The 26,593-nt window shown below is 32.4% G+C and overlaps 7 protein-coding genes and 1 long non-coding RNA gene across 14 annotated transcripts; 3 read left to right on the plus strand and 5 right to left on the minus strand.

The window, feature by feature from the left end:
• Positions 1 to 8: 8 nt before the first annotated feature.
• Positions 9 to 5,983, minus strand: Wdy (WD repeat-containing protein WDY). Of its 3 annotated transcripts, none has more exons than XM_083085226.1 (19): positions 5,779 to 5,983; positions 5,076 to 5,169; positions 4,899 to 5,003; positions 4,651 to 4,842; positions 4,253 to 4,364; positions 4,045 to 4,181; positions 3,768 to 3,962; positions 3,475 to 3,685; positions 3,189 to 3,394; positions 2,867 to 3,067; positions 2,520 to 2,764; positions 1,973 to 2,230; positions 1,807 to 1,890; positions 1,402 to 1,661; positions 1,004 to 1,244; positions 755 to 929; positions 450 to 644; positions 253 to 341; positions 9 to 168 (listed from the first exon to the last, which is right to left on the minus strand). In XM_083085226.1, the coding sequence occupies exons 2-19, from the start codon at positions 5,097 to 5,099 to the stop codon at positions 99 to 101; spliced, it is 3,000 nt and encodes a 999-aa protein (XP_082941352.1). In that variant the 5' UTR covers positions 5,100 to 5,169; positions 5,779 to 5,983; the 3' UTR covers positions 9 to 98. The 3 variants fall into 3 exon arrangements, with proteins under 3 accessions (XP_082941352.1, XP_082941343.1, XP_082941362.1); XM_083085217.1 differs by lacking the exon at positions 5,779 to 5,983 and adding an exon at positions 5,235 to 5,415; XM_083085236.1 differs by lacking the exons at positions 4,899 to 5,003; positions 5,076 to 5,169; positions 5,779 to 5,983 and having other exon boundaries at positions 4,045 to 4,122; positions 4,651 to 4,768.
• Positions 5,509 to 8,591, plus strand: Bbs8 (tetratricopeptide repeat protein 8). Of its 2 annotated transcripts, none has more exons than XM_083085309.1 (8): positions 5,509 to 5,725; positions 5,799 to 5,991; positions 6,088 to 6,220; positions 6,298 to 6,442; positions 6,533 to 6,957; positions 7,094 to 7,265; positions 7,334 to 7,540; positions 7,615 to 8,591. In XM_083085309.1, exons 1-8 carry the CDS (start codon positions 5,552 to 5,554, stop codon positions 7,729 to 7,731), a joined length of 1,566 nt encoding a protein of 521 aa, XP_082941435.1. In that variant the 5' UTR covers positions 5,509 to 5,551; the 3' UTR covers positions 7,732 to 8,591. The 2 variants fall into 2 exon arrangements, with proteins under 2 accessions (XP_082941435.1, XP_082941443.1); XM_083085317.1 differs by having other exon boundaries at positions 5,839 to 5,991.
• LOC145963436 (protein YIPF6) lies at positions 7,048 to 10,446 on the minus strand. Of its 2 annotated transcripts, XM_083085378.1 has the most exons (8): positions 10,006 to 10,446; positions 9,802 to 9,914; positions 9,507 to 9,641; positions 9,339 to 9,417; positions 9,225 to 9,267; positions 9,011 to 9,142; positions 8,730 to 8,887; positions 7,048 to 8,611 (listed from the first exon to the last, which is right to left on the minus strand). In XM_083085378.1, exons 2-8 carry the CDS (start codon positions 9,853 to 9,855, stop codon positions 8,496 to 8,498), a joined length of 717 nt encoding a protein of 238 aa, XP_082941504.1. In that variant the 5' UTR covers positions 9,856 to 9,914; positions 10,006 to 10,446; the 3' UTR covers positions 7,048 to 8,495. The 2 variants fall into 2 exon arrangements, with proteins under 2 accessions (XP_082941504.1, XP_082941513.1); XM_083085387.1 differs by lacking the exon at positions 10,006 to 10,446 and having other exon boundaries at positions 9,779 to 9,903.
• On the plus strand, positions 9,948 to 11,930 carry LOC145963430 (coiled-coil domain-containing protein 134). Its single transcript, XM_083085364.1, has 3 exons — positions 9,948 to 10,518; positions 10,899 to 11,108; positions 11,221 to 11,930. The coding sequence occupies exons 1-3, from the start codon at positions 10,362 to 10,364 to the stop codon at positions 11,580 to 11,582; spliced, it is 729 nt and encodes a 242-aa protein (XP_082941490.1). The 5' UTR covers positions 9,948 to 10,361; the 3' UTR covers positions 11,583 to 11,930.
• LOC145963448 (uncharacterized) lies at positions 10,758 to 17,278 on the minus strand. Its single transcript, XR_014436174.1, has 3 exons — positions 16,024 to 17,278; positions 12,256 to 12,521; positions 10,758 to 11,475 (listed from the first exon to the last, which is right to left on the minus strand). It is a non-coding gene; the product is annotated as an uncharacterized LOC145963448 (long non-coding RNA).
• Positions 12,172 to 20,311, plus strand: Cda4 (chitin deacetylase Cda4). Its single transcript, XM_083085329.1, has 9 exons — positions 12,172 to 12,521; positions 16,024 to 16,139; positions 16,215 to 16,326; positions 16,540 to 16,667; positions 16,780 to 16,985; positions 17,050 to 17,345; positions 17,506 to 17,752; positions 17,835 to 18,026; positions 18,141 to 20,311. Exons 1-9 carry the CDS (start codon positions 12,470 to 12,472, stop codon positions 18,241 to 18,243), a joined length of 1,452 nt encoding a protein of 483 aa, XP_082941455.1. The 5' UTR covers positions 12,172 to 12,469; the 3' UTR covers positions 18,244 to 20,311.
• Nd-b14.5b (NADH dehydrogenase (ubiquinone) B14.5 B subunit) lies at positions 17,423 to 19,789 on the minus strand. Of its 2 annotated transcripts, XR_014436166.1 has the most exons (4): positions 19,476 to 19,789; positions 19,031 to 19,174; positions 18,706 to 18,856; positions 17,423 to 18,506 (listed from the first exon to the last, which is right to left on the minus strand). XR_014436166.1 is itself a non-coding variant. In XM_083085406.1 (3 exons), the coding sequence occupies exons 1-3, from the start codon at positions 19,663 to 19,665 to the stop codon at positions 18,807 to 18,809; spliced, it is 384 nt and encodes a 127-aa protein (XP_082941532.1). In that variant the 5' UTR covers positions 19,666 to 19,789; the 3' UTR covers positions 18,666 to 18,806. The 2 variants fall into 2 exon arrangements, 1 of the variants encoding a protein (XP_082941532.1); XM_083085406.1 differs by lacking the exon at positions 17,423 to 18,506 and having other exon boundaries at positions 18,666 to 18,856.
• On the minus strand, positions 19,982 to 25,520 carry LOC145963383 (transmembrane protein 62). 2 transcript variants are annotated; one of them, XM_083085272.1, is made up of 14 exons: positions 24,776 to 25,520; positions 24,530 to 24,641; positions 24,306 to 24,443; positions 23,883 to 24,209; positions 23,640 to 23,772; positions 22,988 to 23,143; positions 22,749 to 22,896; positions 22,524 to 22,646; positions 22,370 to 22,451; positions 22,161 to 22,289; positions 21,901 to 22,075; positions 21,581 to 21,808; positions 21,426 to 21,517; positions 19,982 to 20,371 (listed from the first exon to the last, which is right to left on the minus strand). In XM_083085272.1, exons 1-13 carry the CDS (start codon positions 24,977 to 24,979, stop codon positions 21,460 to 21,462), a joined length of 2,013 nt encoding a protein of 670 aa, XP_082941398.1. In that variant the 5' UTR covers positions 24,980 to 25,520; the 3' UTR covers positions 19,982 to 20,371; positions 21,426 to 21,459. The 2 variants fall into 2 exon arrangements, with proteins under 2 accessions (XP_082941398.1, XP_082941387.1); XM_083085261.1 differs by having other exon boundaries at positions 19,982 to 21,517.
• Between the last annotated feature and the right edge of the window lie 1,073 nt (positions 25,521 to 26,593).

Below are 26,593 nucleotides of genomic sequence, written 5' to 3' on the forward strand. Positions count from 1 at the left end.
ATAATGATCTAAATTAATAATTAGATTCTTGTAAATTATATATTATTTCATTTTGTAAGTTTTACAAATTTTTATTATGATGAATCAATCTTATGAAATTAATTTGCTGAAACTTTCCTAGTAGGCAAACGTAGAGGTTTCATTGCTCTTCTTAAATACACTTTTTTACTGAAATTAAAGATAATTTTTTTTAAATATTGGACAAATATTTTGGATTATACTTTTCCAGTAATTTGAATTAAATATCCATACGTAAGTTCCATTTTCTGTCCTAGTAAAAGTGTCTTTTGCGCTTCTACAGGTTTTAAAAAGTATGTTGATAAATGTGTATAAATTGGTATCTACAAATGCACAAAATGACTATAATTAAAAAATTTTATGAATATATATATATTACAAAAATATATAAATATGCAGTAAAATGTATATCAAAACATATATGTACTCACATATGGCAAGGTATTGTCTAATCTGAACTGTTTCTGATACGTTTTGCTAGGTTCTGATTTATAATAATTTACAATCATTGAACTATCTAATGCCTTTCCATATAGTATGTGTCGTTTTTCGTGGAGAATTTCTTTCGGGAAATCGATTTCTTCTTCGATCTCTGTTTGTACTCGTCTCATACCACCATGAAGTACCTTTACATCACAAAAAAAAAAAAAAAAATATATATATATATATATATATATATATATATATATATATATATATCTTTGTAATGTATATATGTATAAATTTTTTATTTTACTTTCAAAGTGGTGAAACTGGCAAATCGCTTAATATCCGCTGGAAGTTTATAATCCTCGAAATATTTCTGTACGGGTATAGTGGGTAAAATTGGGTACCAATCTCTGAACGTGCCGAGTGTTGATATATAACGACCACCGAAACTCCATAATCGTACCGTACGGTCCGCACTACCACTATTAATTCAATCAAATCTTCGAGATTTACCAAAACGTACCCAATATTGTCAATATTTTTATAGTGCACACACCTGACTATTATTCGCGCACTAGAAATAATTTGAAGAGAAGTGATCCCTCGCATATGACCGCGAACAGACGACAACAGAAGGGGCAGCGCCTGCTTTCGCACCGCTCTTTTCGCTCTTCCATTTATTCTATCTTTCCACAAGAACGGAAATTCTAATCTTAACAGAGGCATACATATTTTCGGCGAATTTGGTAGCATGTAATTCGAGAGGAGCCAAACTTTTATATAGCCTATGCTGTGTCCTTCAAAGAAACGTTCAAGAAAAATAAAATCATTATAAACATTTGGAAAAATTCTGATACTCAAAGCGCAGAAAGTTTAGGATTTTTATTCAAAAAAATATTTTAATTCTTAAGTCAGTCTCTTGAGAAATTCTTGAGAAGGAAAAGAAGAGAAAACCTGTTACGAGAAACTGATTTTCAGGATCGGTAGTTAAAGAAGTCGCGCAATCGCCCATAGCGTGGATGACCGTAAAGGCTCCTAAAAATCCTGCCGCTGGATGATGTGTCCATACTTGCACTAAGCCGGAATCGAGAGCTACTAATATCGTACCGACGTTTGGTTTTACTTCTCGCGCGGTCAGAAAAATTATCGCGCGTACTGCCATAGTGCGGATTATATTTAATGCTGATTCTTGATGGGCACACGGAGTCAATTTTCTGTTTCGCGAGAAATATATATATATATAGTTTAGAATTTATACGTAACAAATATCTCTTTTATAACTATAAACAAATAATATATAATTAATAACAAATAATAAATAATATATAATATAATATAATAACAAATAATATAATTTACTTAATTTGCTGATTTATAGATCTGTCCATCTCATTAGATCGTATGAACGCTTCTTGCACATTTATCTCTCTCGTTACGATATGCCTATTAAATCAATTAGCATGTTACCTTCGTTCTTTTGTGTCAATTATTACTTATGACAATATCAAATTAGCATTCTTACTACCTTTTGCTAACATCGATCACTTGGTACTTCCTGAAAGGTTGACCCGTTTCAAGTCTCCAGAGAATTAATTCTCCATTGTATGTTCCGGTGGCAAGCAGCTGAGGGAATTTGGCAGCTGAGCATAGAATGTCGTCAGTGTGACTGGTCGTCCAATTTTTTTTATATAAGTCAGACTCGAAAGCTGCCAATTCTGTAACATGTTTGTTCCAACCGCAGCATAGAATTCGATTTTCATACCAAACAATGCTGGTTATTTCACTGTACATGAGAAATAGGAACAAGATAAAATGACAATTTATTATTTTAGAATGTTATATATAAAGCATTTATAGTTTGTGTAACTATTTAATGTTGTGTATTTCGTTTCTACTATAATATACAAATAGAAAACTTTCGTGAAGAAGACTATTGTGTATAATATATTTTAAAAAGTTAGTGTGTATAAATAATTCTCTTAAATAGTTTTATAATTTTAATATCTTTTGTACAATTTAATCTCAAGTATCATAACATTTGTAGAAGCTATTATTTAATATTCATTATATACCATTGATAATCGATCATCATGTTGCGTATACAAACACCGGTATTGAAATTCCACATTTTCAGTGATCCATCTCTAGCACCAGTAATTAAAAATTGTTCGGAATTCTCGAAACAGGCCGCTGTGATCTCGATATCAACGTGTTGTCCGTATCGAATAATACTATGAGCGTGCGTAATCAGACGTAAACGGCGTCCAGACCAAGGATCCCAAACAATGATACACGAATCTAATCCAGTAGAAATAATCTGCGTGAATTAATATAGATAGAATAAGGAATATAATCGTTTTTTGTAAAAGTAATTAAGATATAAGTAATTTACTTTTAGATAAGTATAAAAATCTCTCACCACGCGAAAAAGCTGATTGTAAAGAACGCAGCTAACACCTTTGGTGTGTGTGTAACCATCTGAAGTTTCCTCGTTAATTACGTGCTCGCAAACAAGAACAGCGATCATCATACTGGCAATAATCATCGTACGAGCTAAGGTATTGAATACTATGGTCATCGGAGCATATTCGCTTAGTTCTCTGGGTAATTTGTTGTACGTCTGTTTGAGAAAAAATATTTTCTATTATTATATATATAAAATTATTAGAAAATTTTGTGCAACCGCAGAATAGAGTATAGAAACAGAAGAAAAATATTGTATTCGATAATTTCTCAACGACCTGAATGCAATTTTGAACTGGGACATCCCACACTTTTATGCATCTATCCTTTGACAAGGAATAAATACGCTTGCCAGTATCTATCACAACGACTGCACATATAGTTGAATGGTGTCCCGGAAATACGGCATTCGCCTTCTCAGGACTGAAAGGGTTCCAAACGCGGATCATACAATCAGGTCCACCCGTTACTAGGGTACGGCTCTCTGATAAAGGAAAAATAATGACGCTTCAAAATGAATGAATCGATCATGAGATGCGTTAAGTCGTACAGTAACAAGAAAACCTTCGCATAGCGCAAAGCAGGATATTCCTATGGGAACTTGGAACTTATATTGCATCCTCGTTGCGGTCGCATCGAAAACACACAGAGAACAATCAGCGCATTGACTGCTCGATATGAAAATTCGTAGGTTCTCATAATAAGCCACTTGGCTCGTCCAATTCGTGTGTATGTTCTTAAATCTCTCCGTGATTTCAAATCCTTCCAACTCTTCCTAATTATAATAATTTTTTCTTAATATATGTGTTCCAAGTGTACACATCTAATATAAATACTTTATTACAATTCTTGTATACTTTTACGATGTCGTCGTAACGAAGAATAATTGTGTCATGAGTGGTGAGCTGTTTGAAAGGTCCTTTATCCGTGGGATTAAACGACACGATTATGACAGACCCACTTGTATCACCCAGGACAATGTAGGAATTCTCTTTGATGTTTGTACTGAAGTAATAGTGCATACAAACTACAGCGTGCTCCAAACTGGATATCTAAAAATATAACGCGTGCAATTAATTAAAGCTACTTTGGATTAACATTTTCGATGTTTCATAAAATCTATATCACTCCTACCAATACTCGAAGATCAAATTTCTTCGCTGCGACGTCATAAAATCTCAAATCGCATTCCGTCGAACTCGTGCAAACTATCTGAACGTCCGGTAGCACAATCATATCAGTTATAACGGTGGATTGCACCTTTAAGTATGCTACAAAAAATATATAAGTGCCGAAGAAAATATCGACCGAAGAAAGGAGAGATACTTGAAAATATACTAACGATTCTTGGATTGCACAGTACGCTCATATTCGAGATCTAACGACCAATAATTAATCACCCCATCTCGGCTTACAGTTAGGTAACAACCCCTGCGAAAACTTGTACTTCTGTCCTAAAGATTAATATAATAAATCTCTGTGAGATGACTGTAATAAATAAATAACAGTAAATAAATAACAGTTTGCGAAAGATGCATATTGATGCACAAATCAATCAGTTTTTCCGTTTTTTGTTAAAAGAAAATAAATTTTAATATACACATATGTCATAAATTATAAAAAAGCTATCTCTTGATACAATAATGAGCTCGATTCTTCTTTTATTTTTTTTCTGGCGAAACGAGACACGATTGATTCGCATATCAAACTCTTTGATAGTAAATATATCGGTAAATATACCGGTAAAACTTCTGGACAAAATGTAATTCTGCATACAGCAGTGCGATGACGCGTTCTTAATAATCTTGGTAAATCTGTTAATGGCACTTCCAACATCTGTGATTTCACAGTGGAATCTATGTCTCGAAATTCTATCAGTAAATAGGAAATGAATTCGTCCCACGTTACTTTACCATCGAGTCTTACATCTATCTGAAATTGACAATTATATGAAATTTTAGGAACAATTAAAGTAACAATTAACTAACTTTTTTGAAAAGAACTTGAAACTCGTCCTGCGGTATTTTTATCTCCAGGATGTCTTGGAAAGCGTCGTATAGTTGAGAAGAATTCATTTCTTTATTTTCTGCCATCTAAATGCAAACAATATATATTCTCATAAAGCAATATTAATAAAAAAAGCGCTTAATATGTATAATGCGTACCAGAAAAGCATTATGTAAACGCATCAAAGATTGTTCGGTACATTGCTCTTGTATATTTTTCTTCTCGAAATATCGTTCGAATTCTTCTTGTATACTACAACAATAATTATGTATTTATAAATTACGTTACGAATTACAACTGATTATTTTTTCTCTAACCTTGGGTGATTTTTACCAACAAATGCCATTGCAATTTTCTAATAAATAAAAATATAATGACTTAATAGCTCAAAATCATGTTAGAAAATCGAAGCATATTTACATCAATTTTATTCATTTATATTTACAATAAAGAGAAAATGTCAAAAATTATATCGTGTCTCACATGATTAAGAACAAATACCAATCATATATTGTTATACTAATTGATTATTTCTGTTGTGCCGTTGAAAAAAGAAATAACGCGAGGAAAGAATAATCGATAAAACTCCGCTTATATATGTATATAGATATATGCGACGTATAAGACTCGAAGCATGAGAGTACACTGTGTAATCGGATCAATGTGTTGCGAAGCTAGTGTTTGCTCCGAAATTTACAATTTATTGAATATGGAGTTGTTTCAAGCTTTGAGCTTATTCAATCGGCAGAAATACGAGGCATGCGCTACGATATGCACCGATTTGTTGAGAAAAAATCCGCTGGATCAGGTATACATTGCTTTTCTTTCATATGCAGAGAATAGTAGTTATCTTTGAATCACCATGAAACTTGGGTTGCCAGGCCGTGTGGGTCTTGAAAATGCGTGCCTTAACATTGCAAGTCTACGTAGATGACATTGAAGGCGAGGAGGAGGGAATTGCGGAAACTCTGCTAGACAATTATGCGATATCAATGATGCCAAGGCCAGGGACTTCGTTGAAAAATCCCGGTACCAGTTACACCGGTCAAGGAGTACGACCTAAATCTCAATCCGGTTTGTTATAGCTCGCCTGAAAAATGTCAATCAATGATTTTTAGTCTAAGTAGATTATAATATATGTAAATAAAATATGGAATTTTTATTCTAAAGGTAGACCTGTTACCGGGGTAGTACGACCCGCCACTCAGGCGGCGATGTCCCAATCGATTGAACAAGCATTGAAAACACCGAGGACAGCAATGACTGCCAGGCCGATTACAGCGAGCTCAGGACGTAGTGTTAGGTGAATATATACAATGCATTCATGCATATGTATTTAATATCAAAAGAAAATTGAATGTGAAATCTTCGTTTTTTAAGACTTGGTACTGCATCGATGCTGACTGAGCCGGGTGGACCCTTTATCCAGTTATCGCGTTTGAACATAACTAAATATGCTAATCAACAAAGCATAGCGAAACCGTTGTTTGAATACATATATTACCATGAAAACGATGCAAGATATGTGAGTTGCGCGCGCGTGTATATCATATACATAATGTATAAATTACTTAAATATTCGTTATGTTTTTTAAACTAATATAAAATATCACAGGCATTGGACTTGGCTGTTCAGGCGACCCAAGTCTGTCAGTACAAAGATTGGTGGTGGAAGGTTCAGTTGGGAAAGTGTTATTATACTTTGGGACTAGTGAGAGATGCAGAACAGCAATTCAAGTCGGCATTGAAAGATCATAAAAATATCGAAACGATTTTACGATTGATCAGAGTCTACGTCAGGCTCGATCAGCCCTTGACCGCGCTAGACACGTGTAAGAGAGGCCTCGAGTATTTCGCGAATGATGTTACAATTCTGACAGAGATGAGTCGTATATTCGAGGGCCTGAATAATACAACGATGTCCATGAAATATTACAAGATAATTGCGCAGGAGGATGCTTCTCATACTGAAGCGATTGCTAGTATAGGCATGCATCACTTTTATAATGATCAGCCGGAGCTAGCTTTGCGTTATTACAGGTATGTGTAATATGTATACAATATGTATATAATTTGAAACGCTGAAAATATAAATAGACTGTGAGTACTTTTTTACTCCTCAATAAATTCTTATATTTTATTTTAATATTAAATTTATATATATTTCTTCTTTCAGACGTCTCCTGCAGATGGGTGTACACAATGCAGAGTTGTTCAATAATCTTGGGCTCTGCTGCTTTTATGCTCAGCAATACGATCATACTATATCGTGCTTTGAGAGAGCATTGAATCTTGCGACCGATGAAAATATAGCTGATGTGTGGTATAACATTTCTCACATTGCCATTGTATGTATATATAATTCATAATCCATTATTTTGAAATATAAGTTATGTAGCATATATGCCGATTGCAGACGTTGGGCGATTTAATAATGGCCGAGGAATGCTTGAGGCTGGCCATTGCGAGCGATAATAGACATGCTTTGGCCTATAACAATCTTGGCGTAATAGAAATGCGTAATGGAAATGTTACCGCGGCGCGAACCTATTTCCACGCGGCAGCCAACATCGCTAGCTACGTATACGAAGCACATTTTAACAGCGCATATTTAGCTTACGAGGTAATTATTTCTAATTTGCTTCTCCATTATGTATACCGATTATAATTATACATTTGTTTGATACATACACGCAGGTTGGAGATCTACAGACGAGTTATATCGCAGTACAAAAGTCGTTGCTCGCCTATCCCGGACACTACGATAGTAAAACTCTTTTGCAGAAATTGCAAAGATACTTCTCGCATATATGAGATGAACAACGAAAAAGATGTTTCTTATTTTACACTAGATTGTTTTATTTAATATTGTATATAATATGATTTTTGAACATAATTCCCTATATATACATAATGTACATGTACAGAAAAGTACAAATTATATTTAAAATTTCTACCGTTTGTTATAATTAAAAAATTGCGATTCGATAAAGAGTAAAAAAATGATCACTAAAATTTATGGAAGTGTAGGAAGTATTCAAATGCAGTTCAAAGTCAATGATATAAGCCATCATCATTCATACTACATCGCATGTTTTTTTTTTTATTAATCTATATTCCAGGTATGTTCAACTGAAATATAGACTATGACTTTTACAGAATAATTTTTTGTAAATCTTAGTCTATGTTTCAATTGAATGTATCTAGTATATCTAATCTGACAATTTCAATTCTTTTTTCATCTTTTCCAGTGAGAAAGGGTATATTTTTGTACAATTTAGCTTAATTGCTAACGTGCAATTAATAGAATTAGGATATAGTTAGAAATCTTATAATTGACATATTGAATGATAATCTAAAGAGATAATAAATACTTGACTACTATATATATATATATCTATATGTGTATTATTCACAAAAGCACGATACTGGAATATGTCCAAATACGAAACTTGAAAAATATCATATATGAAATACTTGCATTCCCTTCTGTCCCTTCTTTTTTCATCTTTCGGAACTCATACAGAAGGCCAAAGCAATATGACAGTCTTGTGACAAATTAATTATGGCATTGCATTTTATGTAGTATGGGATATAACTAACCACGATATGACAAAGTAAAAAAGAAAAATTGGATATACCGCTAATGCTTTCCTCCCTGTGGGTTGACTATCGCCAAGGAATGCCATAGATGCTAAAATATTAACATAAACTTTAATATATTTATTCAGATAACAAGAATAAGATATACTGAGTTGTAAGTTTCTTACAAATCAATATAATCATTAATATAATAAAATCAATGCACTTACCATATGTTGCCCACAAAAATCCAATCATAGTGATTATGAATCTTAGGATAAATAAGAGAGTAGTTTGCTGCACTATTAGTATAATTCTGCATAAAATTAATGCAATGGCAGTTGGTAATAGACAATATCCTAAGACACAAACACTTTGGAAGAAAGATCTGCAAATTTAAATTGTTACACATATTTAAAAAGAGAGATATAATTTTTCCATAATTATAAAACAATTAAGTTAAAAATCATAGTAGACACACGCATATGCAAAGACATGTAATCTAACTTACATATTTCCACCTAACAGTTTTGAGTTCAATGTAACAACCATAGATCCAATCCACACAATAACAAATACTTCTGCAAACTCAGGCCCTCCATCATTTGAATTATCTGCTGCATCAGTAGAACCTTGTAATATCCTAAATAATAATTATAAATTAATATAAATGATTTATAAATTTATTATGTATATATGTAAATATTTATATAGATATATCTTACATTGCCATAAACGTACATAATATTAATGGTCCCCATAGATCCCCTGAAATATATAACATATTATAAGTAATCTTTTTTTTTAATACAGTAGAGAAGTATTATTTGTAGACTCACATTCCTTGAGTAGACTTTTTTTCTCTTTAGGATATAAAACATGGAAAAACTTCTTGCCTACTGCTCGAACATCCCTCAACTATATCGAATAGAAACGATATAAAAATATAAAAGTCTCTCTACAAATAAATTTTGAAGTAATAGAAGTATAAAACAATATACACTTACAATTGTGTCTCTGATAGGTTCATCTAATGTATTAAATTCTGGCTCTCCTAAAGTTGTTGATTTTTGCTTTGTACCTATTGTCATCTCACCCTCAATGTGTTGCGGATCCACAGTGTACGTAACATCATCGTACATCTATTAAAACAAATATCGAATATTAAATCTGACATATGTTTTTACAAGAATATATATCTACAAAAATTGTTCTCCTGGTCTTTCTATCGTGGCAAGGAAAAATGTAAAGCGTTTCAAAATATTATGATGTTCGTTACATTTGCAACAGGATGATACTTGCATCAAGTTTCGTCTCGCCGTCCATCGCCGCCATGTTTACTGTCGACGCGGACATAAATTATTGCGAGGAACTAGAAGGAAGCGCGTAGCGTCGACGATCCCGAGGATGATGCACTTTAAACATATCAAGAAAAATATCGTCACGTGTACAGTCGATCGACACCTTGTGTACGACGTGCTCGCCGAATACATAACATTTTCTTACCTCGCGGATTTACACTTGCGACTTGCTATTATCGAGAACAACATGAAATCACGAAGATTACGCTGCATTTATGTCGGATTATTCGTGATGTTCCTAATCGCCGATCGGCTGATTTGAGCGAATTGAGACGAATCGCCGATGATAATTCTCGACGATCCAGAAAGCTGGAAATGACATTCGGCTGGATAAGAAACTCTCGGCAGATGGCATCAGTGTCGTAAGTAGTGAAGATTGCAGCGTGGCTGTGTTCGAATGACATATCAATTAATTCGCACGATTAATATGCCTCGATAAAATCGCGGTGAAGTAACAATCAATCGGTGACATCGTCTGCTTGCTGGCAAAATTTTCTCACAATGTTCCAGTCACGAATTCATCGGCGAGTTTTCGTTTACGTTGTTGCGTTGATCGTGATGGTGTTGGCAATTATCGCGCATGCGCAGGTGGAAATTGACGGACCAATCACCAGCGAGCCACAAAAGAGCGGCGAATCCAAATCCGATGAAGAACTATGTATTTATCGAATTTTATTTTTCATTTTTGCATTTTATTAGCACTATTATATATTATTAACTGTCTTACACATTTATATTTTTCTCTTTTTTTCAAGTATTGACATGTCGTTTTAATCTTTTAAAGAATTTAAATAAAAATAAAAATTTAAAAAATAAGTATAAAGATATGACAAAGAAGAACAATGTTAATGATGCATATTTATATTATTGTAAAGACACTTTTTTTATTGGAAAATAGAATAAATGTGCTTTATTTTCGTTTTAGCTTATATATATTATTTTATATCTTAATTACTTTAAGTTGCAAAATTGGTAATTGACAATTTGACAATGTCTGTGACATCTCTTTTTAATTATTTTTAATTTTTTGTAACACAGTTAAAAAACTATTCGTCCAACGACGTAAGGAGCACATAGAAGCTATACAGACTCTCCTAAAAATAAACAATTACGAACGCCTGTACAAAATGATCATGGTGCTAGCTGAAAAAGTAATGGAGGTCATCGAATCCAGTAAAAGTATCATCGAGAAGGCCGGTTTCATACCAGATAACAGCTCTTTTCCAAAAGATATCAATGTCAAAGACGGTATAATTATTTAATTGTATATATTTGAAATGAATTTAATCTGAAATTATATATATTGAAAAAAATTAATTAAAAGTTATGATAAAAAAATAAAGAGAGATATTTGTCACAGCATTATCTAGCATCCTGGAAAACACTGCGTTCTTCGGGGATATTATTCTGCATCTGCCGGAAATCACTCACAGGATACTGAAGATGCAGCAGAAATGGAACCCCATGCTACACTGGTCCCTTAACTTTACCAATCAGATGCGCCACTTGCTGAACAAATCGACCATCACGATGATTCACCTAGTCGAGCAGGAGCTGAGTATCACGGAACGGGATCCGAACTATTCTAATCCGTATAAAAACCGCTGGGCACGCTCTGGATACGAACATGAAAAAGAGTACAATGAAAATACCGTAAAAAAGAAGCCTGTAAAAAAAGAAAAGCGTAAAAAGGGACCGCAGATTGCTAAAATCGAGTTATGAGTCATCTGCGAAAAGATTCTTCTGACCGGTTCCTAAATCACTTTGTTAAGAATTCTCATGCTGTTAAGATTCTAGGAAAGACGGATATGTTTTTTTCTATCATTTAGAATTAATAGCAATGAGTTTTCCATAATAGCGCATTTCGACAAAGAAACTCATATTTTTAATATCTATATAATAGTATAGAATTGTGATTAATAGGATAATTAAGATTGTGCAAATTTAACATGCACATTTATATTTAATAATATTGTCGGGTTACGCGAACATTATTGTACATATCGCACATGAAGATTTCGATAAAAATCTGTTTTTCAATATTAAATAAAAACATTGCAACTATACAATTACACACTACGTTTCTGCATAGAAACAGTGATCGCGTCCAATGTTCTCCAGCGAATAAACATAATCATCGTTGATATAATTTCATCAATTCGAATGATCTCTGCGATTTCTGTCGAAGAAATATTGCCGCGGGGCAATCTGTCCCTGTTTTGAAAGCGAGACGAGATGGTCGGAGGCAACATCAACCGCGAGCAAACTGTGAATCTCACGCTGCGACATGCGTGCTATGTCGTGATATGTCTGATATGAGAGACACGCTTTTCTCGTCGATTTACGGCGGCGGGCCGATAGAAAGTAGTCAGCCAATGTGAGCTGAGAACGGTACCTCGTTCCCGAGAAGTGCCGCGCCGGCGGCAACGGCGTATATCGGACAGTGTCGTGGCAGCGGATCAGCCTGGTGGGTCGATTGGTCGCGATCGGCTAATGATACGTCCTCCCCCCGGTGATCGCGGTGATCGCACGAGTTGAACGACGCTGAACGTGCGAGCGAAACCCGAACGGAACACGGCTTCTCGTCCAGGACATCGAGACGCGGAACGATGAGACTCCAGGAAACGGCGCTCCTCTGCGCCGTCTTGACCATTGTAGCAGGTAGGCGCGCCCTCGCTTATTCCCTACGTCGATTACCTTTCTCTCTGTTAATTTGTTCCTGTTCTGAGAGATCGGATTATATGCATCTGAGAAAGTCGGAAAATGAGAGAAATTGTTTAAAATTCTCGCTTGGCGCCACGCGACATTTCTCTCTGACATTTCTACATTATTCAACATGTAATAGTCGTTTTCCGGATATTACGAAATTCCAATTTAAATTTTTGTTGATCTTGATAAAATTCCTTTTCCCACTCGCGCAGCAATACTTGACATATCGTCTGTATCTAGCAGCAGTCGCTTTCAAAAATTGCGAAATTTCCAGACGATTGTCTAACGTTGGATTCTTGAAGTGTATATTGACTTGATAGTCTGGCTTCTCTCGGTCTGACCAGTTCTAGCAGGTCATTACTGACATGTCATTTTTGTCTTTTTTTTTTATTTTTTTTTTTTTGGGTCGATAATGTCCTTCAAGGAGCATTCTTCGGCATCTTTTCTTAGTCTTCTCTTTACATTTCTCCTTATGGCTGATATTTTTATCAATAACGTCATGCGATCATATAAAATGAAATATATAAATATAACAATCCAATAAATAATTACATATTAATTAGCTCGTTCTCTCACATTCTATATTTATGCTTTTATTACCAAGATAAATTTCCTGAAAATGAATGACATTTATTTAATTAAGAAACAAAAAATTAGAAACACTTCATACTTAAAAATTGGTCTATAGATTATTATACATATACATAAAAAAAGATAAAAAATATGTATTTATTTGATAACAAGAATTTTTCAATCAATTTATAATAAAATAAAAATAGGAAAAAATTGTAAGGAAGAGAAAGATGACACTGGCGAATTTGGTACATCAGTACAATTTCACTCGCGTTTACATAAGATTTGTTTTACACGCATATGGTGTATGTACATGCATGTGTACATACATACGTGCAGCCGCATATATGTGCATACGTCTGAACGATAGAAGGAAATGTACCTGAGCGAGAAAACAACGTCATTGCCAACATGCACTGGTGTACCTTCACTTTCCACTTTACCGCTAAACGAATCTTTTTTGACATCCGTAAATGCAGACACTTCTCTTGACAAGTTACGTTATGTATACTTCGCCTTCGTTATCGGTATCCTGTGAAAAATAGATGAACTGAAGAAAAGATTATTTACAAAAAATATATATATATATAACTAAAGGAAAAATTATTTACGAAATTGCATTTTGTTAAATTCATTATTTATCAAGAATTAGGCAAGACAAATTAAGAGAATTCCGAAATCTCATTAATACACATCCTAGCTTCATAGATTAGGAATTTCCTCAACAAGAATAAGTTTTTTCAAGTAATCTTTTTTTTTGAATTCATTTCAAGTAGTCTTTTTCGAATACAAACATCCGCTATACGTTATGGAAGTCTGGCGAAAGTGAATTCGCCGATTTCGCGACATTGCAGGACTTTAATTATAGCACGTTTAAGTTACACGATTATCGAGTATTTCCTCAGATGTAATCTCTAATCTCGCGTGAGAATGCAGTAATAACTCTGTAGTTTATTGTGAATCATCATGCAATTATTTTACCTCATCGAGATTTAAACGAAGCTATTGATTGGCGTGCGTGTGATGTTTAAAAAACATAATCTTCGTCACAATTAGATGCATAATTAAATGCGTATTATCTAATTTTAATTTAATTACAATATTATTAGAATAAAAGGGGCATACAGAATAAAAAAATGCTACACGATTATAAGGTCATTGGGAAGAATCTTCACAGGTGCTACTTTCTCTCTATATGTGAGGTCTTGCACATCATTTTTAATATCTTCGGATCTCCATTGATCATGCATCGTACAGTTTCTCTCATTATACCCGCTCGTCTTTCGTATCTCTTCCTATTTCCGTCTTATTGATTCCTATCTAAATTTTAATAATAAGTTATTAATATAATTTTAAAAAATATCAAATTTTTAATTATTAACTTTATTGTTAAGAAAAATGCGAGCTATTTAAGAACCTTGGATTGCATTTTGCATAGCTCTCAAGCATATATATATTCGCTTATTACTGCGCGAACGTGTATTACAAAAGCCTTTTTTAAAACGAAAAAACTTGTGCAATTTTTGCGCATATTGTGAATGCGAACGTACAATCGCGCATGGAATAATTAAAGAACTCTTCCGGTACTTGGAAATTCTTTGCGCGTTCCATGTAAAATATAGTATACGATACATACTTAACTAGTTAACCAAAAATAATGATGCATCACGCGATGAAACTAACTTGTAGTGAATTTAAATTTTTATATAAATATTCTTTTGCGAAATTTTTGGAATTCAAATTAACATTTAAAAGGAATAATCGAAACTGTTTAGTAATAAAATGTGCGTTCCACGCATGTTGAAACTAACTTTCTATGAAGATGTATAATTTTTTTGAACATCCGATATACATAGGTTTCTATTTGAGAGTTTCAAATCTCCAACATAAAAATATGATGAAACATATACAATGGATTTTAAGATATGCTAATACTGGAAATTCATTTTACTATGTGCTTATGCGATACGCATCTCTCTTTTAAAACACTTTTAATGCAATGCATTTCGCCAAAAGAAGCATAAATAAATTAGCGGTTCGAACATTTGTCCCTACGTATTCACGTGTCCAAACATATTGGAATGCCCACAATCATGCGTTTCTCGCTTTCTCAAACCTCTCTTCTGGAATTTCTCCCGCCTATATTTTCTACACGCTTTCTGTATATCCGAGGTGCCATTCTTATCTCTTTGTCTCGATGATGTAATATATAATGACACAATTAGTCAATCAAAATCGAAAATACGAGAATTATCTTGCAATTCTTAACTTAATTCAACTTCTAAAACATAATTGATGTGTAAATTTCAAAATTTAATGCGAGAAATATCTTTTTTAAGTTGTTATACAACTTCCAGTTCATATAATTACTATCCATTCATTAAAGTCACCGCTTTGTCGCTATTGATCGTAATCGTGCGGTTCTCGAGGCGTAACAACGGTTGACAGAAAGAACGTGGTAAAAGTGGAACGTAGATACTTGACTGAGTCAGTTGACTCTATCCAGGACACAAGAGCGCAAATACTCGAGCATAAACGTGTTTAGAACAAGTGATCCCAACCTTGACATTTTCCTGGCTGAAGCATGGCTTTCGAGCATTTTTCTCTACTTGTACGATTGTACAACCATATGATTCCTAAAAAAATTTTAAAAATTCAAATTTCCTTCGTAATCGGAATAGACTGCTAAAATTCGTCACTCTCGCGGACGAATAAAAACATTTCGATCTGCGCAACAAGATGAAATTTAAGTTCGTGCGTAAAGTTGATTAATTATGAAATGCTTACTTTCACAAGAAATATATTTGTCGTGTGTATCTACGAAAAATCGTTACCTCGTATTGCACATTCCTTTTTAAATTCTCGCCTTTCTTCATTTCAGTGCATAGTCAAAAGAGCAAAAAGGACGAGGATAAGAAAGACGAGGAATTTAGGTGTCCAGAAGGCCAGGGTAATGGCAATTTCGCCGATCCGGCAACATGCAGAAGATTTTATCAGGTGATTACATGATTTACTTTATCATTAGTTTGCTACGATTCTAACTCGTAATTATCCTATTTTCTTTTCTGGAAGTGCGTCGATGGATACCCGTATCTAAACCGATGCCCATCGGGTTTGCACTTTGATGACATCAGCAAGTTTTGCACTTTCAAAAACGAAGCGCGATGCGGACCCATTGAGACTAGTGAGCAAATATTTTTTATCGTAAAATTATAAATATTTATTATCAAATGACGAAAAAAACTTGACTTTATAGAGGAAATAATAAACTTTTAAAAAACAATTCATCTAATAAACTTATATAATTACTTTTCAAGCGCGTCATTCCTAATCTTTGTTCGTTTACCAAAATATGTAATTTTCCTGAACTGTAATAATAGTGTCTTTTAATTTCTAGCACCAGCACCAATCACCGAACCACCTACAGATTTGGCCGAGCGCTGTGACACGGCGAACTGCCAGCTTCCGTATTGCTTCTGTTCCAGAGATGGCACAATTATTCCTGGCGGTCTTCAACCAGAAGAGGTAAAATGATGATTTGATTGCAGATCTTCATAATGATTTACAACTTCTAAAGATCTATTCAAATACATATAGATACAATTTCATCTTACAATTGAATCTTGAATCATTCTAGACGCCACAAATAATAATAATGACATTCGATGGTGCGATAAATCATAACAACTTCGATCATTATCAGAAGATATTTACCCAAGATCGTCTGAATCCTAACAATTGTCCGTTGAGAGGCACTTTCTTTCTCTCTCACGAGTATTGTAATTATAATATGGTTCAGAGTTTGGCGCACGACGGTCATGAAATTGCAACCGAGACGATCTCGTGAGTGAATACATTTAAATTGCATCGAAATGTTCGTTATGCTGACAAAGCAAATATCTTTCAGACTTCAGAAAGGCCTGGAGAACAAGGGCTACGAAGAATGGGTCGGCGAAATGATCGGGATGCGTGAAATACTAAAACACTTCAGTAACATTTCGACTAGTGAAGTGGTTGGTATGCGAGCGCCTTACTTGAAACCCGGTCGCAACACTCAGTACAAGGTACTGGAGGACTTTGGATACATATATGACAGTAGTATAGGAATCTCGCCATTAAAAGTGCCAATCTGGCCGTATACTCTTGATTACAAGATCCCACATGAATGTAAGGCGGGTACCTGTCCCACCAAATCATTCCAAGGTAATGAAAGTGTGATGAAGATTCAGTTTTGTCAATGTAAAATATGAATATAGAAACTAAAACTGCAAAAGAAAAAATAGAGAAAACATATTGTTATTTCAATAAGTAGTAGTATTTTTGATACAGTATTATTTTTAAAGAAATATTTGTGTATTATCAGGTATTTGGGAGCTACCCCTAAATGCACATTATGTGGAGAGTTATGAAGGTGGACATTGTCCTTATTTGGATCAATGTGTGCTTCATAATCATGATCCTGAAGAAGTATTTGAATGGTTGCAGGAAGATTTTAACAGATATTACGAGCAGAATAGAGCACCATACATGATGCCCTTCCATACTAATTGGTTCCAAATTAAAGAGCTTGAACGTGGTCTATCAAAATTCCTCGATTGGGTGGTAACACTGTGAGTAAAAATATATGAAATATGTTTCTATTAAGAAATATCTAACATTTTTTAATAAAATAATTGATGGATATTTTTACAGACCTGACGTTTATTTTGTAACCGCCACGCAGGCATTAACATGGATGACCGATCCGAAACCGATCAAAGCTCTGCATAATTTTGAAGGATGGTCATGTAAGAAGAAAGAGAACTTGCCAGGTCCACCATGCAATAATCCACATAAGTGTGCTTTAGATTTTAAGCCTGCCGAAGCAAATTTCACAACAACGAGGTAGAGATTGATTTAATTCTACATATGACAGAATTACTCAATTCTTATTGCTAAAGTTATGATTAAAGCTAAAATGATAAAAGTATTCAAAATTATCATTATTTATGTTAACAGGTATATGGAAACATGTAGAGAATGTCCAAACAGGTATCCCTGGTTAGGAGATTCTAAAGGTACAGGATTATACAATGACAATTATAATCCTGAGAAGAAATAGGAGTCTTGAATGAATTAAATTTAATTCTAGCGCAAGTAGATTGCGTTTGTTATCAAAACGAATAGTGTGGATTCGCGCTAAATCTGTTATCAATCATATCAAGCATCTCACTTATTTTAATATTGCAAAAACTTTATGAAATATTAATTTGTATCTTCCAAATGTACAAATCAGTGTACATAAAATTATGTTATTCCTATATAGAGTGTATACATACACTCAACATCATTCACAAGCATCTATAACATTAAACATTGCTCAATCTGAAAGAAAAAATAAAATATTTTGATGCTAGAAAAATTCTACAAAAATCTGCCTATTATTTGGAGAAGTCTGAAATAACATTTATACTTCTTTATTTATATCCTACTTTTTGAAAATAATGTAATAATCTTATTTTCTTATTACTCTACTGTAACATATTTTATATATATCTTATAAATTTTATTAATATGTACATACACATAATACATCTACATTCATTGCATTGAACTGTACTGTCTGTTCACATCAGAGAATACACGATTAAGCTGCTGCTGTCACTTCTATATTGTAGTGATTACTTAACGGATTGGATGCCATTCGTCAAATATTTCACTATATTTCACATGTACTAAAAAAAAAAGAAGATAATATCATACAACATTTTTAGTCAGTTTAATTAACCAACAAGTGGTTATTTTTCTTTAATTATGTATAAATATATTTCATATAAGTTAAAAGATATAGTTTATTCTTTAATACACTTTATTATCTCTTTTTAAGAATGTAAGAAGAGATATATTACCTGGTTCAGGAAAGAGTTCTGGATGTCGTATGATATAATCCCTTAATTTAGTATCACGTTCGGCCTTATAACTGTCAATGTATTTCTTAATAGCTTGCGATGCAACATATCCTATTGCCATTGATACAATATGTAAGTGTATTCCTGAATATAAATATCATTCATATTAGAGTTCAATTCTCATTGCATGCACTGTTACAAATTGAAAAAGTCGACAAAAACTTTATGCAATTTTATTATTCATGAGGAATTATCATAAAATATCAGTGGAAATTTTTTTCATATCTAAATAAAAATAATTAGGCAAATTGATTGCCACCTATTCACACATATAACCGTTATGTAATAGCATAATGAGGTTAAGTTTAAAAAAAAATATATATATATATATATCGGAACATATCTCGTGTTCATGATCTCATTAAAGTACTGTGTGATTATTTACCCGTGTAATACGGTTTGCGGCTAATAAAATTTTTAAAACATGCCGTTGCAAAGCCGCTTCCCACACATACTGTTTCAATCGTATACTCCTGCAGTATACTGGCCTTATAATTGGGATCTGGCCTAAGTAGCTCCAGAGCCCATTGAACCTCAGGATGCTCACTTATCTCATGTGTATGATGTTTACTCATTTTTACGAACTATTCTAGGATCGAGGTGACAATCACAGGGAGCGAAATACTCCGCTCGACATAAACCGGCAACGCACTGCAGTGAATGAAAACTGGTATCGTGTGTGAATTGTGAAAGTGTGCGGATTGATTAAACGGCAGCGGCATCTGTACTTTGCGTAAAAATCAGAGATCGATAACATATTGATTAAGAAACTACATTTTCGATTGTCGGTTCGAAAATGTAATTTTTTTTCTTTTTAAAAAAGTTCATCGCAAAAAGGTAAATTCATTAATATGATAAAATTATTAATTAAATTTACTAAGGTATCACGTCTTCACACATGCTTTCGTAAATATTTATTTGTCATCTATTGTTACATACATATACTACTGAATATTAAAGGAAGTCTCTCACATATGTGATGTTACATGTTTGATCATATTTGGTAACACATAATCACACTTTAATAGAATAATATTACTTTCACCGTTTTCTTGTTTCTACATCTATCAAAGATAGCCAATCTTTTTGCATTATATAGTGTATACAAATGGCACAAAAATTTCAAATCTAATTGCTATTTCTAAATTAGCATAACTCAGTATGATTGTCAGTACACTTGATGCACTTTGTACGATAACTTTGTTTTATACAAAAAGACAAGTTTATGTTTGTTTAAACTCCAAATTGTCTAATATAGCTTGGCCATCTTTGATGATGTATCTGTAACAAAGACATTTAACACATAAGTTTATAGATATATAAATCTGATGATTGTTTTTAAATATATCTAAAGTACCATTATGAAAAAAATACAATGTGGCTCTTGAATATATAGAGAAGTAGAAAAATATATGTCACAGGAAAGTGATTAAGATATTTAGTTAAAAATTCTGAACAAGAACACTAAAGTTACAATATAGCTTTGTCTTCTGAAGAGTTCCATTGTTTAAAATGGAAAATATCACATTCTGTTGTTCTAATATATCTCTAATTTTACAAAGAAAAGACAAATCATGACAGAGATATAAATATATAGCAACATTTATAATATATAAATATATTGTATTTGTATCTCTCTCTTCTTATAATGTTTTGACTTCTCATTATAAAAAAAATAAAAATAAAAATAAATAAAAATGAGTATTTTTCTTTATAGAAAGGAACTTTTGTGCTTGAACTATGGACAATATGGAAGTAGAAGATAGTAATGATTATATTAATGCAGAATCATATCAATAAGTAGTAATATTAAGTATCACATTGCAATATTTGCTTCAGAATCATATGCAGTTAAAAAATAACTAATATAAATTATTAGTTTGAAAATTCCTAATAATTATAATACTATATGATTATACTATACGATTATTAATACTATATGATACTATATGATTATTAATAATTATATATTATTAAATTAATAATATATAATTATTAATAATCATATAGTATTATTTAAATATAATTATTAATAATTATATATTAAGATCATTAAATTTGAATGTAAAATAATGTGGCACTTGTTAAAGGAACATCGACTTTATACAATACAAAATGTTTAAAAGAGACTTTTAAAATATGTAATAAAACAAAAAATATTTAGTTTTTTAACATAAAATATTCAGGTATTTTTACCTGATCATTTTAATTGGCTTTTTAATTTTAATCTCTATTTGTGTGAAATATAATGCATGTTATAATAGAGAATCTATTCAAAACTTTCTTGCAAATTTAATAATCACAAGTGCAATAATCATATGAATCATTAACTTACCAACATTCCCTCATAATTCTATCATTCTTATTAATTAAATTGCATTATTGTTATTGATGGCACCATGAGGAGACCATACAGATGCAGCAGACCTTAAAATAGATAATAGATAATTAGAACATTAGATACATTATAATGTAAATATCAATACAAACCTTAAATGTGAGAGTGGCATTGTGTTCACATAATAACACAATAGTGCTGCTATGATAATACTCCCAGTTCGTAATGGACATAATAATATTGCTATTATACCATATTCTAGGTATAAAAAATAGGCCATAACAGATTGCATGAGGATTAACAAGCAAATTGGAACATACTGCCAAATTAAACGAAATTTCGATATGGATTGTCTCGCAGGATTTTCAGCTTCTTGTAATCTGAAATATAAATAATTACGAGCATTAGAAAAAATTTTTTAATCATAGCGTGACAATATTGTTATATATTGTTATATTATAATATCACGAACCTACGATCAACTCGATGCGCTATAATTAGCATAAGCGGTAAATGAAAACAACATAACTGAAAATACCCATAGGCATAAGTGAAACCACCTGGTAGATATCTGTTTCCAATGAATATTCCCCATACAAAGATCACACCTATATGATCTTCGATTATTTCTCCCACAGTCCATGGACCTGGAATCAATGTCAAATTGTATAATTAATGCATTTTAGCAAGTTTTTCCAATGTATTTATGTACATGTATTTATATGCACGTACCAACACTTAAATACAATGAGTATAACACCAATCCATAAAACACTTTATCAATGGTGGATAATATCCACAATTTTCTAAGCCACAAATGAAAAAATCTGATACGTAATCGTGGTCTATGCATATTTCTATCTAGATCAGAAAAAGCTTTTTCAGTATATACTTTATAGCACAATATAAATATAAGATTTATAAATTTTACATATATTTACTTTTGTAATATATGTGAAGACATCGAAGTAAGCACAGTGGCACTACTGATAATGCCAATGTTACAGCAAATAAAAACTGAAACTATAAAAAACATGATAAAATTATTATATATTTCAGGAAATAGAAGTTTAATTAATCGTAGCACTAACTTACGATGTGAACGACATTGAACATCAGTACTAATTTTGGCAAAATGCGCGATGATAACCACGATCCATCGACAGAAAAAAAATGTGATATAACTTTTTCTCTACCCTCTTTGTCAATTACACGAACCTGAAATGTAAAATAATGTCAACAACATTAAATAATGTAAACAACATTTGTAAAAATAATATCTTAATTAATTTTTATAAGTAATCGAATCATCTACTGAACTGTTATCTGATGAATACCCTCTTTATACTTTGTCGAATTCCATGGTAATACATAAAGAGGACCTTTTATGTGATCACACTTTTGCCAAACATCATGATCCAATTGAATTTCGACAGTTTTCAATGAAACCGTAGAAAATGCTAGTATTCTGCATCAAACATAATATAAGGATTAAATTTTATAAGAAACATATTTCATATAAATAAAAAAATTATCAGCATTAATAGAAATGCGTTTACCTGACATGCGTGGATGTAATGATAGATTTTGAATTTTCTTTTTGTGGCATCATAAATAGCATATTTTTTGGATTGGTGATTAATGCTACAGGCCAGTCATTGTGCTTTATATCAATGAATGAGAACTGGCCATGATCTACTGCCGCGAGGCGATACCTAATAATAAGCATGTGTGAGAAATAGTAAATAATGCACTGTGTATAAAACAAAGGAAAGTTTGCATGATCCAATAGCAAAGCAAAATATTTAGGCTGTGTTCGCTTTGCACGCTCACGCGCTGTGAGCATCATTTTGTCTTTATTGCACATCGAATATCAAACAAAGATAGAACGATGCTTTCAGCACTGAAAGCGTCAAAACGAACGCAGCCATAGTTTCATGTGAATTAAAAAAAATATAAATTTTATTTATTATTAATTGTTACAAGAACTAAAAATATAACGTGCTCTTTTATGCCACATTTATAAGAGTTATGTTAATTCCTTCTGATATAACAGAAAATAATAATTTTTTTGATAACTTATAAGTAATTTCCCCTTTTCATCCTTTTCAATATTATATATAATATTAGTAAAGCATTAATGAATATAAAAATAAATAAAATTTATGTATTGGCAATTGTCTTACTTAGCAAAAGTGCATTTGTCCTTACATTCTGTTGTCTTTCCAATCTGCCAATTCTAACTCAAGGAAGCCCGCTTTTTGTAATGTATACATGTTAGGTATCATACCACCCAGCATATGATAATGGCCACACAGGTACACCATACTCTTTTGGTATCTACCTTTTATAATAAATAATGAATTTATTATATAATTTTATTTATATAATATTTTAAAGTAAGAGTAAAAAGTTTATTTTTTTATACCTTTTTTATGTATATAATATCCTTACCTAAAATATTTCTGATATTTGTCTTAGATTGTGACAATATACATGATGTAGGATAATGGCCAAATACAATTGCATGATCCGCATTGCTTTCTTTAGACTGATTGACTAATTGTTGTATCTTATCAATTTCCTGTTGGTCTAAAATACCAACAAAATTAAATGGTCTCCTGGGGCCTGGTTTCAAGCAAGCATCAATTGCAATAAAAGAGTATGTTTCAGAACCAGCATTAACATTATACATATAAGATCTAGGATGCTTCTTTCCTTGAATAGAATAATTGGAATAATAATTATTTTTGGAATCAAGATTGATCACATTGAAGTTATCTGAAAATAGATAAATTTGTAATGCAAATTTTGTTTTCTTTGGTTTATTTTGCATGATTGTATATGCATTATAATTGAAATGCTTGTCCCTCTCACCATGATTTCCTCTGACATCCAACCATAATGTTTTTTCTTTGATATTAGTCTCATCTATTACATATTTGTAGTATTGCCATTCTTCGAGTATTTGCTTAGAACCCATTTCATCTATATTTTTGGCATCAGTTAAATCTCCTATTAAAACAACATTAATTTAATTTTTTTGGTCAATAAACACATAGTATCTTGGTACAATTATATAATTGTAAAATATAAATTACCTGAAGCAAGAACAACAGCAGGCTTAATTGAATCTACTGTCATATTACAGAATTCTTTTAACTCTGATATCCTAGATGGATCTTTAAAGATACTTATGTGTATGTCCGATATCTAAAAATAACAAAAAAAAGTTATGTAATATATCTTTAGAATATAATGATGTACTAAAAATATATAATTTGTATCACATATTGCCACTAATTTAAATAAGATATAGGCGATATGAAAATATGATATACACAAACCTGTAAAAACCATATTAAGTGATCATATGAGTTTCCTATGTCATAATACTTTGGCCTGGACCACCATATCTCTCCATTACTGTCTCTCAACATCTCGTCCGGTAGACGAGAATCAACACTAATAAGATCAGCTACATTCGCCACAAAGATGGACAACATCAGCACAAAGACCAAGAGTACGATGGTGGATTTCGCTATGTTCATTGTGACGATAATACAATTGCGCGATCATGTAATTTTACAGGAGAGCAAAAAAGATCGGCGAAAAGATCCAGCTGTTTTCGTGCTGCGACCACCTGCTTCGAGTCCGGTAAACGAACCGGATGCCGTTTATTCACATGGAAGCTGGTAAATATACTTGGCGACATTCACTGTCCCCGACGAAGAACGAGCTGGGGAAGACAGTCGAGCAACTTAGAGGGTCGTCTTGAAATCATATCCTATGTGTTTGCCAAACAACGGCAAACCACGAGTGTAACTCAGAAATTCGTGGCCATCGCGAGAAAACGAGCAGCACCGAGCGCCTTTTGCGCATGATGAAGCAAGATTGATCTGAAGACGTTCAAAGAAAATTAATGATCCGAGTTCAAAATTGATCGGTTTACGATGTCATTTATTCATTTTGCTATTTATATCTCTTGGATTCAAACTGTGACACGAAAGGAACTCGGAGAACCATACAACAGACTTCAAAATGTGCGTGTCTGTCAGTTTTTCCTATCAATACGTATTAACGATAGACCTTTCTGCATTATCAATGTACGATCAACACGATTTCTATTTCGAGAATCAGGCGTTTTTTATGCGCCATTATTTTTGTATTTTAAGGGGATCCTAAAGTGACTTTTTTACCGATATAACATTATATTTCTTTTGTACCGAAATCTTTTTATTAATTGCACAGAATAGTAAATGCTTCTCCACGATTAAAGTACACACAGAAACAAACCGGGAATCTCCCGATTTTATGTTAAAAAACAAAAAAAATTGAAAAATCGTAAAAAAGTCGTAACAATATTTGCTTAATATAAAAGTTTTGCAGTTTGTATGTACAAAATAAGATATGTTCCCGCTAGATATTGCACGAAGGAATATAAATAAACTTTTAGAAATTTTGTACATACAAAGCAAATATTGTTACAGAAGCCGATAAAAAAATTGTAATTTTTCAATTTTTTTTGTTTTTTAACATAAAATCGGGAGGTTCCCGGTTTGTTTCTGTGTGTACTTTAATCGTGGAGAAGCATTTACTATTCTGTGCAATTAATAAAAAGATTTCGGTTTGTATGTACAAAAGAAATATAATGTTATATCGGTAAAAAAGTCACTTTAGGATCCCCTTAACAGCGAGTGTTTTTATCAACATCGTTGCTCATTATGTCGTTTCATACATAACACTGCAAGATGTCACTGCATATATTAAAAAAAATTTGCAGGTGGAAGATCTGCGAGATTCCACAATCCCGGCTCCCATATTCTTATATAGAAATTAATGGTCTTCCTTTTTTAATATGAATTAAACAACAGCAAAATATTCGTCACAAAGAATTTCGCTAAAACAAGAATTAGGTACTTATAATTTAATGTTATAATTTAATGTTTTATGATCTAAAAGAGATAGTTTTTATAAGAAAAGCTTTTTTTTGTATATCCCGCTCTAAAAAAGACATTATGTTTCTTAATTATTTATGTTTCTATTGTATTTCTATGTTGTTATTAATTGATTTAAAAGTTTTAATTAACTTTAAAATGAACTAGAATACACTTTATTTTCAGTGATGTAATAAAAAATATCTTTTTCAGTGATGTAATAAAGAC

The sequence above is a fragment of the Camponotus vicinus genome, unplaced genomic scaffold (assembly GCF_025532165.1).
Source record: "Camponotus vicinus isolate PSW18456_S1 unplaced genomic scaffold, iyCamVici1.0 SCAF_1, whole genome shotgun sequence".
In the NCBI taxonomy this organism is placed as follows: Eukaryota; Metazoa; Arthropoda; class Insecta; order Hymenoptera; family Formicidae; genus Camponotus; species Camponotus vicinus.